Source organism: Carcharodon carcharias, chromosome 5, assembly GCF_017639515.1.
Source record: "Carcharodon carcharias isolate sCarCar2 chromosome 5, sCarCar2.pri, whole genome shotgun sequence".
Taxonomy (NCBI): Eukaryota; Metazoa; Chordata; class Chondrichthyes; order Lamniformes; family Lamnidae; genus Carcharodon; species Carcharodon carcharias.
Window position 1 is genome coordinate 97,547,297 of NC_054471.1, and position 14,837 is coordinate 97,562,133.

Sequence of the window (14,837 nt, forward strand, 5' to 3'; positions counted from 1 at the left end):
GTCTTATGTATGTGCTTGACATCTTTTATTTTGTTAATAAATATTTTAGTTTATTTTTTAAAAGATCTCTAAAGGTCTTGGTGGACTTATTACTTCTGAATTCAGTGCACACATCTTGTATTAAATATAAGTTACAAAACCATTGTGATAGCACAACCAAGTTTCCCTCATGGATTTGGTCCGCCTGGTGCACATCATCTGCCATGTCATAACAGTCTCCAGAAAGAATCTTGCATTCCGCCTACAAAGTGAACTAATTCCCAGAATATGAGTACCTTGCTGCATCTTCACCTGCCTCAGCCTTCAACCGAGCTCCAAGGGAAAAAAAACAGGACTTCTGCCAGACAAGCCCAACCTGAAAGAGCCTTCCTTGGACAGTGACTTACCCGACTCTGAATGCACATGAAACCAAAATTCTTATTTTTTTATTTGTGGTCTTGGCCTTGAACCCCTTTCCTTCCCTTATCCCTCTTTTATTATATGAATGCAAAAGTGGGGATCGTTGCAAACCTGCCTCCCGCATTTTAGAATGTATGTAAAATAAACTAAGCCTCTGATTTTACCCTATCTCCAGTTTGCTGTGGGATTATTAGTAGAGGATTGGATGACTCCAAAACTGAAGGGTTGGGGAAAATACGCCTCAACTTATAAAGGGGGAAATCAGAACAAAAAAACACCTTTCTGTTTATGGACTGGTAGTGAGGAAGAAATCAGGGCTATTTTAAATTAATCCCCCTCCTGTCCGTAACTAGGAATAAAACATCTCAAGAATCTAAATGCTGCTTTAATTAATCCTTTGGATTTTTAGAAGTGTTAATGTATCTGTCACACCATTATTCACTATTAGCCTGAGGTCTGCACCATTAATGTGAACTTTGTTTGCCCCTTTAACGCTATTGCTGAAGTGGGAATCTCAGTAATTGCATCTGATTGTTGCTGAGATCAATTAGAGGAAAATAAATTGTGTGTAAATTTCAGGTTCCAGGTCAGATGAACGAGGATAAAAAATGTGTGGCTTTCTCATTTTAAATTTCAGATTGTTTCGTGGATTTTGAAGGATGTACTCTAGATCAGAAGTTTGCAATTGGGAGTCCCTGGTCCCTAAGGGTCAACCTGTCGCCACCAGACAATGTAAAGTAAATTTAATGCAGATCCAGGAGGGTTACAAAATCCAGGGCAAGAGTTTTACCTTCCAGCCCCAAATCACTGATTGACAGCATCACAGCTTCAATCCTCAACCCTGACCCTGCAAAGAACGTGCTGGAAACTACAGCTTAGCCCCAGAGGCTCAGGCTCATTAGTCCAAGTCGTGTCAAGGAGACAGAATCAAGTCTCAGAAGACATGTGCTGCTCAGGTCATTTGTAAAGGGCAAAGGAAAAGTGAGAGCTTGTTTGGGCATCAACACCATTAACCTCATCAGCATTTTAACAGCTTCAATGAGTCTACCAGCCTCTGTGACTATCAATCTTGGTGCCGTGGTCTACTAAGCTCACAGTGTTAGTCTACCAGCCATTGTCACCAGTAAGGGTTATCATTTTGATTCGTCTGAGAGTTTGGGAAAATTTGTTAAAGGTTAATTGACTCTGTACCTCAAATTCCAACATATCTACCAACTTCAGAACAGCAGTCTACCCACCTCAGTAACAGTCAACCAGCCTCAGTAACAGTCGATCAGCCTCAATAACAGTTGGCCAGCCTCAGTAACAGTTGATCAACCTGAATAACAGTCGACCAGCCTCAGTAACAGTCAATCAACCTCAATAACAGTCGACCAGCCTCAGGAACAGTCTATCAGCCTCAATAACAGTCAACCAGCCTCAGGAACAGCCGGTCAGCCTCAGTAACAGTCGGTCAGCCTCAGTAACAGTCGATCAGCCTCAATAACAGTCGACCAGCCTCAGGAACAGTCTCCCAACCTCAGTGTGATAGCCTACTAACCTAAGCATACATGAACCAGGATAAACATTGACCATGACATGCATGTGTGCTTGTTGAAGATACTTCCATATCTTGACAATTATTACTCAGCAATGGGCAGTAAGTAAAACAAAAATAATAAATGTGTGTGTTTAACCTTATAACCAAATTTTATACAGGAAAGTTACTTGTTTTACAGAAATCTGTGGATTTTTATTGATTGGGAGGAGGTCATCAGAAGAAAAAAGGTTGAGAACCCCTGCTCTTGTAAATTGATCATGGCATTTCCCACCAGGTGACGATTATCTCTTTTTCTGTACCAGATAGCAACAGAGTTTGTAGAAAAAATATCAGAAGCTCAGCACCTACTAGCCAGAGCCTGATGTCACAGTAGATGCAACTGTTTACACACAAGGTTTCCATTTTAAACAGGAAGCTTCACTCATGAATGTTGGCATGCAAGAATCATCATAAACCATGACAAGAAATTTCCTATACAAGAAGATTAATTTGCAATCCATTATTATGAATTACAGCTTTATTATACAGTCCTAACCATTATAATTTTTTACACAGTATGAGTTGTGGAAGGAAAATATGAAATAGAAAGAGAGCAGTGTGGTAAAAGTACCTTCTAACCACTCTCCTCACTCTCAGTGACAGCTTTAAATTGATGAATCCCTATCACAGACAACCTAATCAGAGGGGATGGTCTTTGCTTATTTAGCCGAAACCGATTATAATTTTTAAAATCTCTATGAAAGCACCTTGGCTCCTGTCAAAATAGTCACAGTATCTCATATCTATTCTCACAACTATACTTTCCTATGCCTGGCATCACCCTGTAGAATCTATGCCATTGGATCTCTATTGCTTTCATCCCTTTCTGTAAGGAATGTCCAAAACTGCACATGGTACTCTAGCTGCAGTCTGATGATTATTTTGTACAAATATATCACTACTTCTTTGCTCCTGTGCTCTATACACCTATTTATAATTTCAAGTTCTATAGTTTTTACTGCTTGCACTTACATGTTCAAGGAATTAACTATTTAGATCCCAGAGTCTCACTTCTTTCATAACCCTCAGCATTTTGCTATTTGAGTTAGGCTCCAATTTATTTTCTTGGCCCGTCAAAGTGAATTACATAACATTCGCGACATTAAATTTCCATCTGTCAACTCTACCCATTCTCTAACTTATTTATGTTTTCCTCGAATTTGTTTTATGTTAATCACTCTGCCTCGCTATTTGTTACTTTGGCGTGATACAGCGAATTACTTTTTTGCTTGATTTGTTGCACATTAATCAAAGGCTGAAGCAAGATTACCAACATTATCTGTTACTGGTGACAAGACCGGCTGTTAACTTTCCAGATCTTCTGATATTGCACACTCGTTACTGCAGTCAAAATTCGAGCAGTTACTGTCAATGAAGGAAAAAGAGTATTTAGGCAAACAGCAGAAGCAAATAAATTGTCCATTTACCAGTTTTATCTTAAAATAGAATCAAAGAATGGTTATGCATGGAAGGAGGCCATTCAGCCCATCGTGATTGTGTTGGCTCTGTGAAGGAGCAATTCGCCTAGTGCCCTTCCCCGTCTTCTCCCCTTGGCCCTGCACATTCTTCCTTTCCATTAATAATCCAAGTCACTCTTGAATGCCTTGATTGAACCTGCTGGTAACAAAATAACATAGTAACAAATAACAAAGGAATTGGATTCAATTCTATTCCAGGCTGATGATATGAAAGAGTCTTTTGTTGGCAAACGGTTGAACATGAAATGAGTTTGAGCAGTTTCAATATAGTTTCTATTGACACAAAACTGCCCTTACTGTAGCCCTAATTGAAAATTTCATCGAGTGAGGTTGCCGGATGCCCATCTGGGGAATTGAAATTATCATGCTGGTGCAGTAGGAAGTAATGATTTGAGGCAAGGGCTGAAGCAGACTATTGGGTATCTAGCTATGTTGATAATGATCTGCATTAACCTGCAAAAACTGAATGCTTCTTTTTTCAAAAGAAAATAAATTTTATCCAGCATTAAGCAATTCAATTTTGAGTTGGCCAATTTATTGAGATGAATGGGGTATTTAACAAGATCAAGAAAAATGATTTCCCTGGAAGAACAATCTTAAATGTTGATGACTACAAATAACTTCCCAGTGATGATAACCTTAAGGGGCTCTAAGTTGTGCCAGCTCCATAAATATTAAATGCTACAGAGGCAAATGATTAATATCAGCTATGTTTTTTTTTCGTTCTTTGTAAGCCAGCACTTCTAATGAGCACTGCAGGTATACAACACAGCTTTAACTCAGATTCATATTTCGCATTCCTTAATTTCAGATGCGAAGCATAGAGAAGCGGTGGAGTCGCACACACACTGACATTGCTTAACGGAAAAAAAGTTGGAGCCTCTCCCATCACTATCCATACAATATGCATTGTGAAAAAGAAGTGCATGGTATCACAGCAACTCTGAGTGAACCCTGAGTGAACTGTGACACACCAACACATCCTTTTCTTCACGAATTGGCATTGTCGCAGATGTTATAAGATTTGATGGCTCTTCCAATGCATCGTCCATCCATTCTGCAGAAAAGAACAGTAATCTTACACTGAGAAACATCAAGGCCAAAAATAGATACTTTCCACCTCTTTAGAAGGTACTCCACTGTTGGAGCAGGAGAATAATGTTAAACAAGTTTGAAGAATCTTATTTTGCATGTCCAGCATAAATCAACATTCAGACAACACCCAAAACAATGAAGACTGGATCCTGACTAGATTCAGACTTAACATTCACCATGCACAATTCTAAAAATATACTGGTTATATATCCAAAATAATAAATATTCAGGAGACAAAAACAAAATACTGTAAATACACTATAGGCCACTGAGCACCTCAGTGAGAAAGGTAGGTTTGCATTTCAGAAAGGCCCCTTCACAGGATAATAAGCCACTTGTGTTGATGGAACTCATTGGCATGTGTCGATCAGTATATATAATTTGAGCTCTACGTAAGATTTTAAAGCTTTCTAAAACCTTTCTCAGTATCTCCAAGAAGGTAATGTACATATGCCATTTAGTTGACATTGGTTATGACATTTCCTTGTGGTGGCATTAAATCATTTGTTTGCAAGGACATACCATAACAAAATGAATTTTAAGCTTTTGACAAGACATTAGCAGTTCTATAACCAGTCAGTTAATTAGTTAGTCTTGCCCTTGCCTGTTTAATCCCCATAATATTTGCAATATGAGGGAGCAGAGAAAGTAACTGTGCATTTTCTTACCCAAACAAGCAGAAGGATTCTAAAATGAACAACACAAGAAGAAATGCAAGTTAGAATGGTGAATTAAATGTTAAATCTGAAACAGAAAGGAAAATAAAATGATGGAAAGAAAGATTGGAGCAAAAGATAAAAACAAAATTCTGCGAATGCTGGAAATCTGAAACAAAAACAGAAATTGCTGGAAAAAACTCAGCAGGTCTAGCAGCATCTGTGGAGAGAGAAACAGAGTTAACATTTCAAGTCCATTATGACCCTGCGTCCAATGTTTCCGGACGTAATTCGGTGTTTTTTCCTTCATTATCTTGAGACTTCCCCTCCTCCCTGGAATGAAATGAGATTCATTCTTTTAGCAATGGTCAATTTATCTTTTCCTGTTCTAACTGGGCTCCTTTAAGTTCTGGACAGGGCGACTGCAATCACATTTGATTTCCCAGGTATGTGGGTGATCTTTAAATGGCACAGCTGGAGGAACAAACTCCAATAGAATAACCTGGCATTCTGGGTCTAACTTTTTTCCACAAAAGTTCACGGATTGTAGTCAGTATAGACTGCGGTCTCTCTGTGCCCATTTCAAACATATATCTCAAAGTGTCTGAGGACCACTAATAAACCGAGGGATTCCTCTAATGTGGAGTACCATTTCTGATGCTTGTTGAGCTTTTTAGAGAAGTACTCGATTGGTCTCTCTATTCTGGATTCATCCTCCTGTAGGAGAACAGCCCCTACCCTGATGTCACTCACACCAATGGCTACTTTAAATGCCTGATTAAAATCCAGGGTTGCAAGCACAGGCTCGCCTATTAAAATGGCCATCAGCTTTTCGAAAGCTGCCTGGCATTTCTCAGTCCATATTACCTTTGATTTTTTCTGTAGTGGGTCTGTCAGCGGGGAGGCTACTGTGCTGAAGTTTGGGACAAGCTTGTGGCAGAACCTCATGATTTCCCGTCTTGTGATGGGAATGGGAAACTGGGCAATGGCTCGTATCTTTGCAGCCCTGGGCAGTGTCTGTCCTTGACCGCATAGGTCACTTTAGGTCACTTTAGCCTTAGCGAACTTGCTCTTTGCAAAATTGACCATTAGGACAGCTGACTGTACTCTCTGGAAGAGGGCTTCTAGTTGCTCTACATGGTTTTCCCAGGTATACTAGGAGGTCATCCAGGTACATGATAGAATTGGATAAGCCCGCCATTACCTGGTTCATCGGCCTTTGAAAGGCAGCTAGGGCATTTCGGAGTCTGAAGGGCATGACTTGACACTGATATAAACCTTCCAGAGTTATGAAGGTGGAGATTTCCTTCGCGCGGGTTGTCTAGGGAACCTGCCAGTATCCCTTGAGTAAACAAAAACAATTACCTGGAAAAACTCAGCAGGTCTGGCAGCATCGGCGGAGAAGAAAAGAGTTGACGTTTCGAGTCCTCATGACCCTTCGACAGAACTTGCGTTCGAGTCCAAGAAAGAGTTGAAATATAAGCTGGTTTAAGGTGTGTGTGTGGGGGGCGGAGAGATAGAGAGACAAAGAGGTGGGGGGGGGGGGGGGGGGGGGGGGGGGGGGGGGGGGGGGGTTGGGGGGGTGTGGTTGTAGGGACAAACAAGCAGTGATAGAAGCAGATCATCAAAAGATGTCAACGACAATAGTACAATAGAACACATAGGTGTTAAAATTAAAGTTGGTGATATTATCTAAACGAATGTGCTAATTAAGAATGGATGGTAGGGCACTCAAGGTATAGCTCTAGTGGGTTTTTTTTTATATAATGGAAATAGGTGGGAAAAGGAAAATCTTTATAATTTTTCTCGTTATCTTGACTCCCTCCTCTCTCCCCTTGTCCAGTCCCTTCCCACCTACATCCGTGATTCCTCTGACACCTTACGTCACATCAACAATTTCCAGTTCCCTGGCCCCAACCGCTTACTCTTCACCATGGACGTCCAATCCCTCTACACCTCCATCCCCCACCAGGATGGTCTGAGGGCCCTTAGCTTCTTCCTCGAACAGAGGCCCGAACAATCCCCATCCACCACTACTCTCCTCCGTCTGGCTGAACTTGTTCTCACACTGAACAATTTCTCCTTCAACTCCTCTCACTTCCTCCAAATAAAAGGTGTGGCTATGGGTACCCGCATGGGCCCCAGCTATGCCTGTCTCTTTATGGGGTATGTGGAACATTCCTTGTTGCAGTCCTACTCCGGCCCCCTTCCACAACTCTTTCTCCGGTACATCGATGATTACTTCGGTGCCGCTTCATGCTCTCGTCAGGACTTGGAAAAATTTATTAATTTTGCTTCCAATCTCCACCCCTCCATCATTTTCACATGGTCCATCTCTGACACTTCCCTTCCCTTCCTTGACCTCTCTGTCTCAATCTCTGGTGATAGACTGTCCACCAATATCCATTACAAACCCACCGACTCCCACAGCTATCTCGACTACAGCTTCTCACACCCTGCTTCCTGTAAGGACTCCATCCCATTCTCTCAGTTCCTTCGCCTCCGTCGCATCTGTTCCGATGATGCTACATTCAAAAACAGCTCCTCTGACATGTCCTCCTTCTTCCTTAACCGAGGTTTTCCACCCACGGTCGTTGACAGGGCCCTCAACCGTGTCCGGCCCATCTCCCGCGCATCCGCCCTCATGCCTTCTCCTCCCTCCCAGAAACATGATAGGGTCCCCCTTGTCGTCACTTATCACCCCACCAGCCTCCGCATTCAAAGGATCATCCTCCACCATTTCCGCCAACTCCAGCATGATGCCACCACCAAACACATCTTCCCTTCACCCCCCTTATCGGCATTCCGTAGGGATCGCTCCCTCCGGGACACCCTGGTCCACTCCTCCATCACCCCCTACTCCTCAACCCCCTCCTATGGCACCACCCCATGCCCACGCAAAAAATGCAATACCTGCCCCTTCACTTCCTCTCTCCTCACCGTCCAAGGACCCAAACACTCCTTTCAAGTGAAGCAGCATTTCACTTGCATTTCCCCCAACTTAGTCTACTGCATCCGTTGCTCCCAACGTGGTCTCCTCTACATTGGAGAGACCAAACGTAAACTGGGCGACCGCTTTGCAGAACACCTGCGGTCTGTCCGCAAGAATGACCCAAACCTCCCTGTCGCTTGCCATTTCAACACTCCACCCTGCTCTCTTGCCCACATGTCTGTCCTTGGCTTGCTGCATTGTTCCAGTGAAGCCCAACGCAAACTGGAGGAACAACACCTCATCTTCCGACTAGGGACTTTACAGCCTTCTGGACTGAATATTGAATTCAACAACTTTAGGTCATAAGCTCCCTCCCCCATCCCCACCCCCTTTCTGTTTCCCCCTTCCCCTTTTTTTTTCCAATAAATTATAAAGATTTTCCTTTTCCCACCTATTTCCATTATATAAAAAAAACCCACTAGAGCTATACCTTGAGTGCCCTACCATCCATTCTTAATTAGTACATTCGTTTAGATAATATCACCAACTTTAATTTTAACACCTATGTGTTCTATTGTACTATTGTCGTTGACATCTTTTGATGATCTGCTTCTATCACTGCTTGTTTGTCCCTACAACCACACCCCCCCAACACCCCCCCTCCACCTCTTTGTCTCTCTATCTCTCCGCCCCCCACACACACACCTTAAACCAGCTTATATTTCAACTCTTTCTTGGACTCGAACGCAAGTTCTGTCGAAGGGTCATGAGGACTCGAAACATCAACTCTTTTCTTCTCCGCCGATGCTGCCAGACCTGCTGAGTTTTTCCAGGTAATTCTGTTTTTGTTTTGGATTTCCAGCATCTGCAGTTTTTTTGTTTTTATCCCTTGAGTAAATCTATCTTTGTATTGCAGGCTGTTTTACGCACTGTATCTAAGCAGTCTTCGAGCCAGGGTATCGGGTAGGAATCAGCTCGGGTCACTGCATTAACTTTTCGGTGGTCAATACAGTACCTTGTGGGGCCATCCGGCTCGGGCACGAGTGCAACTGGGGAGCTCCAGTTACTGCTGCTAGGCTCTATTAGTTGGTTCTCCAGCATGTAGTTAATCTCCTCCCGAACCTGGGCCAGCTTTTCTGGGCCTAGACGATAGGGATGTTGTCTTATGGGAGGGGCCTCTCCCGCATCAGCGTCATGTTGGGCTAGGGTGGTGCAGCCTGGCTTGTCTCTGCAGAAGCCTTTAAACATAGTGAACAGCCTTTTCAAGTCTGCTCGATGTTCTGCACCTATTTGCATGAATAGGGAGTCTAAGTTCACTAGTATTTTTGTGTTGGTTAGCTGGGTAATAGGGGGCTCAGTGTGGGCCTCATGCACATCTTCCTCCAATTCATCCCCACTGCTACCTTCCTCCTCCAGGTCGGTGGCAATGAACAGAGCGTTGCCTGATTGACCCCCCTTTGGCTGTGGCATTGCTTTATCATGTTGACGTGACACAGCCTTTGCTTTTTCCCCCCGTTCTGGGGGTCTCAATTAGATAGTTGAGTTGTTTTGCTACTATGTACGGGCCACTGAACCGGGCCTGTACCGTTTCGCCTGGTATTGGTAGGAGCACTGATATGTAGTCTCCTGGCTGAAAAGTTCAGGTCTAGGCATGTCTGTCGGCCTGTTTTTTCATAGCTGTCTGGGAGATTTTCAAGCGCTCTTGGGCCACCTTGCAGGTTCTCATGAGCTGCTCCCAGAACATGGTTACATAATCTAACATGGAGAGTTGCTCCTTCTGCTCTTAAAACCTCTCCTTGATTAGTTTCAGAGGCCCTCATACTCGGTGTCCGTGAACTAATTCAAATGGCATAAACTTGGTGGACTCATTGGGTGAGTACCTGATAGCCAGCAGGAGACCTAGGCCGGGATTTTCCGACCCCGTCACAGGTGGGACCCACTGCAGGCGAGGCCATGCCCCAGCCAGAAATCCATTAACTGGCAGCGGGACCAGAAGATTGCAGCAGCAGGCGGGTGTGGAAAATCCCGCTCCTAGTCCTTTATCCCAGTCTTGGGGGTACTCGTGGCAGTATGTCCTGATCATTGTTTTTAGGGTCTGGTGGTACCGTACCACTGCACCCTGAGACAGCGAATGATACCCTGAAGACTTCAGCTGGCTCACACCCAGGTTACCCATGACTTCCTGGAAATAGCGGACATGAAATTTGAGCCCTGATCCGACTGGATCTCAGTGGGTAGACCATATCTGGTAAAGAATTGTGTCAATTCCTTCACCACTTGGCAGATATGGTTCTCAGGGGAACAGCCTCTGGGAAATAGGTAGCCACGCCCATGATGGTAAGGATATACCTTCCCCCATTTTGTTTTGGGAAGGGGCCCCACACAGTCCACTAACACCTTGTTGAACGGTTCCCCAAAAGCTGGCTCGGCAATCATAGGTACAGGTCTTATTGCAGGTTGGGGTTTTCCCACAACCCGGCAGGTGTGGCAGGTTCTGCAAAACCTTACTACATCCCTGTGGAGATGTGGCCTTTAAAAATGCTGGCTGATGCGGGCTTGGGTTTTGCGTATACCAACATGCCTAGCCATCGGAATTTCATGAGCTAACTGCAATATTTCCCCACAGTACCTCAGCGGTACCACTACCTGTCCATTTCTCATTTGCAGGTCTGTGGTGGGGTCTCCATTTCCTCATCAGCACCTCATTTTTAATGTAGAATCATTCAGGGACTGTTTCTGCTTCAGTGTGGGCAGTCTGAGCGAATGTTATTAACTGTGGGTCAGCTTGCTGGGCCGCTACCAAGGAAGATCTATTTATTACCCACTTATGGTCTTACAGACACCTGCAAAAAGGTTTCAGATAACCAGACCAGAGGGTCTTCTGACGGCAATGCCACTTCAGCCTCCACTGGTGGAGTTTGTTAGACCACAGACCGTGTTACCACACAGTCAGGGATAATGCCAGGCACTTTCTCCTGCAGCTGTTCTGTCCCCCTGACCTCAGTGGGCTTCTCTGAAACCACTGAGGATGCTGTTACCTTTGATCCCACCAGGTCATTGCCAAGGAGCAGGTCGACCCCATCCACAGGCAAACTGGATACAACGCCCACGGTCACTGGTCCTGACACAAGGTCACACTCCAGATGCAGATAGGGGATGGGCATGTACCCTCCTTCAATCCCCTTTACCAACACCTTGGCACTCATGGCACTCTCTGGTGCCTTTTCCCAGCAGTAGAGTCTGGCTGGCCCCTGTATCCCTCAATATCACTGTAGGTTTACTTGTCTTACCCTGGGGAAATGTGGTCGCCCCTTCTACAAAAACAAAATCCCAGTAATGTCAGAGATTCATTTAACCTCATCCGCACTCTCAGGAGTGCCTCTACAGGGATTCACAGCTGCAGCCAGAGCCATAGCCTGGTCTGCCATACTCTCTGACTGACTCCCATTCTCTGCATGGGAGGGTTTATGCCCCAATAAATCCCCCTGGTTTTCCCATAATCTCCAGCAATTTGCCCAGAGATGCCCTGCCTTTCGACAATTAAAACACAGGCTTCTTGGCCTCACTTTTCATCTCAGCACCACCCTTTCTGTCCTGAGGAGAGCCCCAGCATTTCCCTCTCTCCCATGGGTGCTCAGTTTCCTATCACTCTCTCCACCACTATCCTTTCCAGTTGGTTGGGGGTGACTAGAGGAAGGTCTCTTCTGGGGCAAGGGTTTGCGGATCACTCATAATCACCAGCCAGTGTGGCTGCCTGCCTGGCCCCTGTTACCCTCTGTTCCTTCAGGTGTGTTTTTATTGGGGAGGGTATGGACTTTTTAAACTCCTCAAGGAGAATTATTTCACAGAGCTTTTGTAAGGGGCTTCTGTTGCAAATGCCTAAACCCATTGGTCAAAAGCAAGTTGCTTAAGCCTTTTAAATTCCAGGTACGTCTGGTCAGGCCATTTCCTGAGGGTAAGGAATTTCTGATGGTACCCCTCTGGCACTAACTAGTACGCACTTAAAATAGTCCTTTTTACTGCCTCACAGTCAGTGACACTTTCCTCAGGCAGGAGGGAGTAAACCTCGTGAGCTTTCCCTGAAAGTTTACTTTGCAGTAATAGAGACCACTTTTGGACTGGCCACTTTAACTGATGTGCTAATGGCTCAAAAGATATAAAGAAGGTTTCCACCTCTGCTTCATCAAACTTAGGGATTAAAGGAACAAACCAGGTTACCTCAATCTTTAAGTCCGAGCTAGTGGTGTCTTCAAGGGACCTAGCAGGATGCCTGCTCCTCAGTTCAAACTGTTTTAATTGAAACTCCTTTTCCTCTCCTGAAATTCTCTCTCTTCCCTTCATGCCCTTTCCTGAAATTCCCTTTCCTTTTCTTTCTCCTGAAATTCTAATTTCCACTTCTCCAACTTTAATCTCTCTACTGCTATGCTATCTGCTACTATTTCATTGTCGTCAATTTCCACCTGTAGACCATTAGCCAACCTTTTAAAATTTCAGGTTTTCTGGCTTTTGGCCAAAATTCTAATCTTAAATGCTTTGCTAGCTCTTTTAACTGTTCGAGGGTCTGAATTTTTAGATCCTCAAAAGTAACTGCTTCTGGTTCTGCTAGAAAGGTACTGGCATTAAAGTAGACATTTTAATGCTTCAGTAGTACAGAATCAATAACGTTGTTTTGCAGTTTCTAAAAAATTGATTTCAAAAGGAAAATTTACTTTTCCCATTCTAATTTGTTTTTTTTGTCTGTGGGAAAAAATATTCCCGACTCCGAGCCTCCAATTTTTTCACATCCTGGACGAGCACTCCAGTTTGTTATGACCCACCCTCAGGTGAGGTTCCCCAAAGTTGCTGATCCAGGCAAGGCCCCTCAATTTTTCAGTATGGCTGGGAGACCCCCAAGTTGTTATGCCCCAGGTGTAGAGGGATGAACTGGCTCCCTGTCTTTATTCAGAACCCCACTTTCTGCTGGTCACAACAAGATTTAAACTAAAAAGGATCCCTTTTGTGAATACCTTTTTCCCAGACCCAATCATTCTGGTTTTGAAGGAGCTAATTTGATCAGAATTTCTTGAGTTAAAGGTAAAAGGAAGTTTATTAACTACTAAAGGCAAGAAAGGATAAAACACATGCATATACGGTCATAGAGATTGAAAGTAAGAATTTAGCTTGAAGTAAGTGAATATATATAAAGGGTATATGGGGAAGTAGGTGTTTGAGTGCTGCAGCCATTGCGATTTGAGATTCCAGTAGAACTGACTCTGGTAAACGAATAGTCAGGTTCAAGGTTCCAGTAGAGCTGTCTCCAGCAGATGAATAATCAGTTTCAAGGTTCCAGTAGGGTTGACTGCAGTAGATGAATAGTCAATTTTGAAGTTCCAGTAGTGTTGAATTCGGTGGAGAGGGAGAGAGAAAGTGGTGATTTGCAGGGGTACTGTGTGTGGCTGTTGCTTCTGTGTCAAACATCCAGCACTTGCTCTCTCTCAGAACACCCATCAACAGACAGACACCACAGCAGCTTTTCAGCTCACTTTTAACCCCCTCTTTGTATATTCCAAGTGGGAAGCGAATTCACGAATCTGACTGGGCATTGCTCACAGGATTTCTTGATGAGATAATATTCACCTGCCATTATGTCTCATTGTCTCTACCAGAGGGAGCAATTAGTTTCTGGATGTCTTTAGAAGTACCTTGTCTGGCAACAGGGTGGGTTCCATTATCTCTTTGGGAGCCACCCTACAGCATTCCAGCCAGTGACTTGTGTGCATTTTTAAAAAATAAAACCTGAGTTTTTAAAGTCCAATATTTCCAGATGCAACTCAGTGTTTTTTTCCCTCATTATTATGACAATATTCATGTCTATCATTCTCTACTTGCAGAGAAACAAAAGAAAAGAAAATCCGTGGGAAGTGCAAGATAGCAGCTTGGCAACAATTTGTCTATCCTGAGGAACGCAGCACTTGTCAGCTCAGTGGAATCGGTGTCACCATATTTTTAACATAACTAATGAGGTAATTCAGTTTGAACGTGTGGCAATCCTCAGGAAAGAATGATTAGAATGTATTTTATCTTCATCACATTCCCAGACTGTGCATCTGTTAGTGTTTGCTCTAACATGATGCAGCTGTCAGCTCACTTGCTGTTCAGAAAGATATACAGTATGAGCATGGTAGAATCACTGCAAGGTTTAATTCCTGTTTAATAATTGCTGCCTTCTTCATGTAATGATCTCTCAGTATGCTGCATTCTCCACTTAATGTTATCTGTGCATGCCAATTCTCACAAATCTGGATGGTTTTGTGTACAATAATTTCCTATCATTATACCTTTTAAATAGATGATCTTATCCTGCATGTTGTTTTATATTTTCTGATTGCTGGGCATTCTGGCTGCAAGACATTTAAACTCACTATGTTCTATCCTGTGTGGTGTTATTAGCATAATTTCATTTCATTGTGGTCTGTCCAAGAATTATCCCAGATTTGCTAGTTTCCAAGGTGCTTCATAATGTAATTATTGTTCACCTGTGTGATATTATGTAGCACTTGACTATAAAGATGTTTGTATATTTTTGTCTATTAAATGCTTTAATTTCTATTCCATCCCAATCTAATACTGTAAGTCTGATATTAAGTTGGTTGTTTATTTAAATGATTGACGAGATTTCTGCAGGCTAACATCAGAGCTATGATCATTTGACTACTGAA

The 14,837-nt window shown here is 43.4% G+C and overlaps 1 protein-coding gene across 2 annotated transcripts in view; it reads left to right on the forward strand.

Annotated features, from left to right (window-relative positions):
* gsta.1 (glutathione S-transferase, alpha tandem duplicate 1) overlaps positions 1-14,613 on the forward strand; it is a 48,652-nt gene extending 34,039 nt beyond the window's left edge. Inside the window, exons 8-9 of one of the 2 annotated variants that reach the window (XR_005943042.1) lie at positions 2,118-2,213; positions 14,010-14,613. Coding sequence is in view for 1 of the 2 variants with exons in the window: in XM_041188057.1 (XP_041043991.1) it covers positions 14,010-14,078 (69 nt within the window). In the remaining variant the exon portion in view is untranslated. The remainder of the gene's footprint in view (positions 1-2,117; positions 2,214-14,009) is intronic. The other variant, XM_041188057.1, reaches the window with a different exon arrangement.
* Positions 14,614-14,837: the final 224 nt, after the last annotated feature.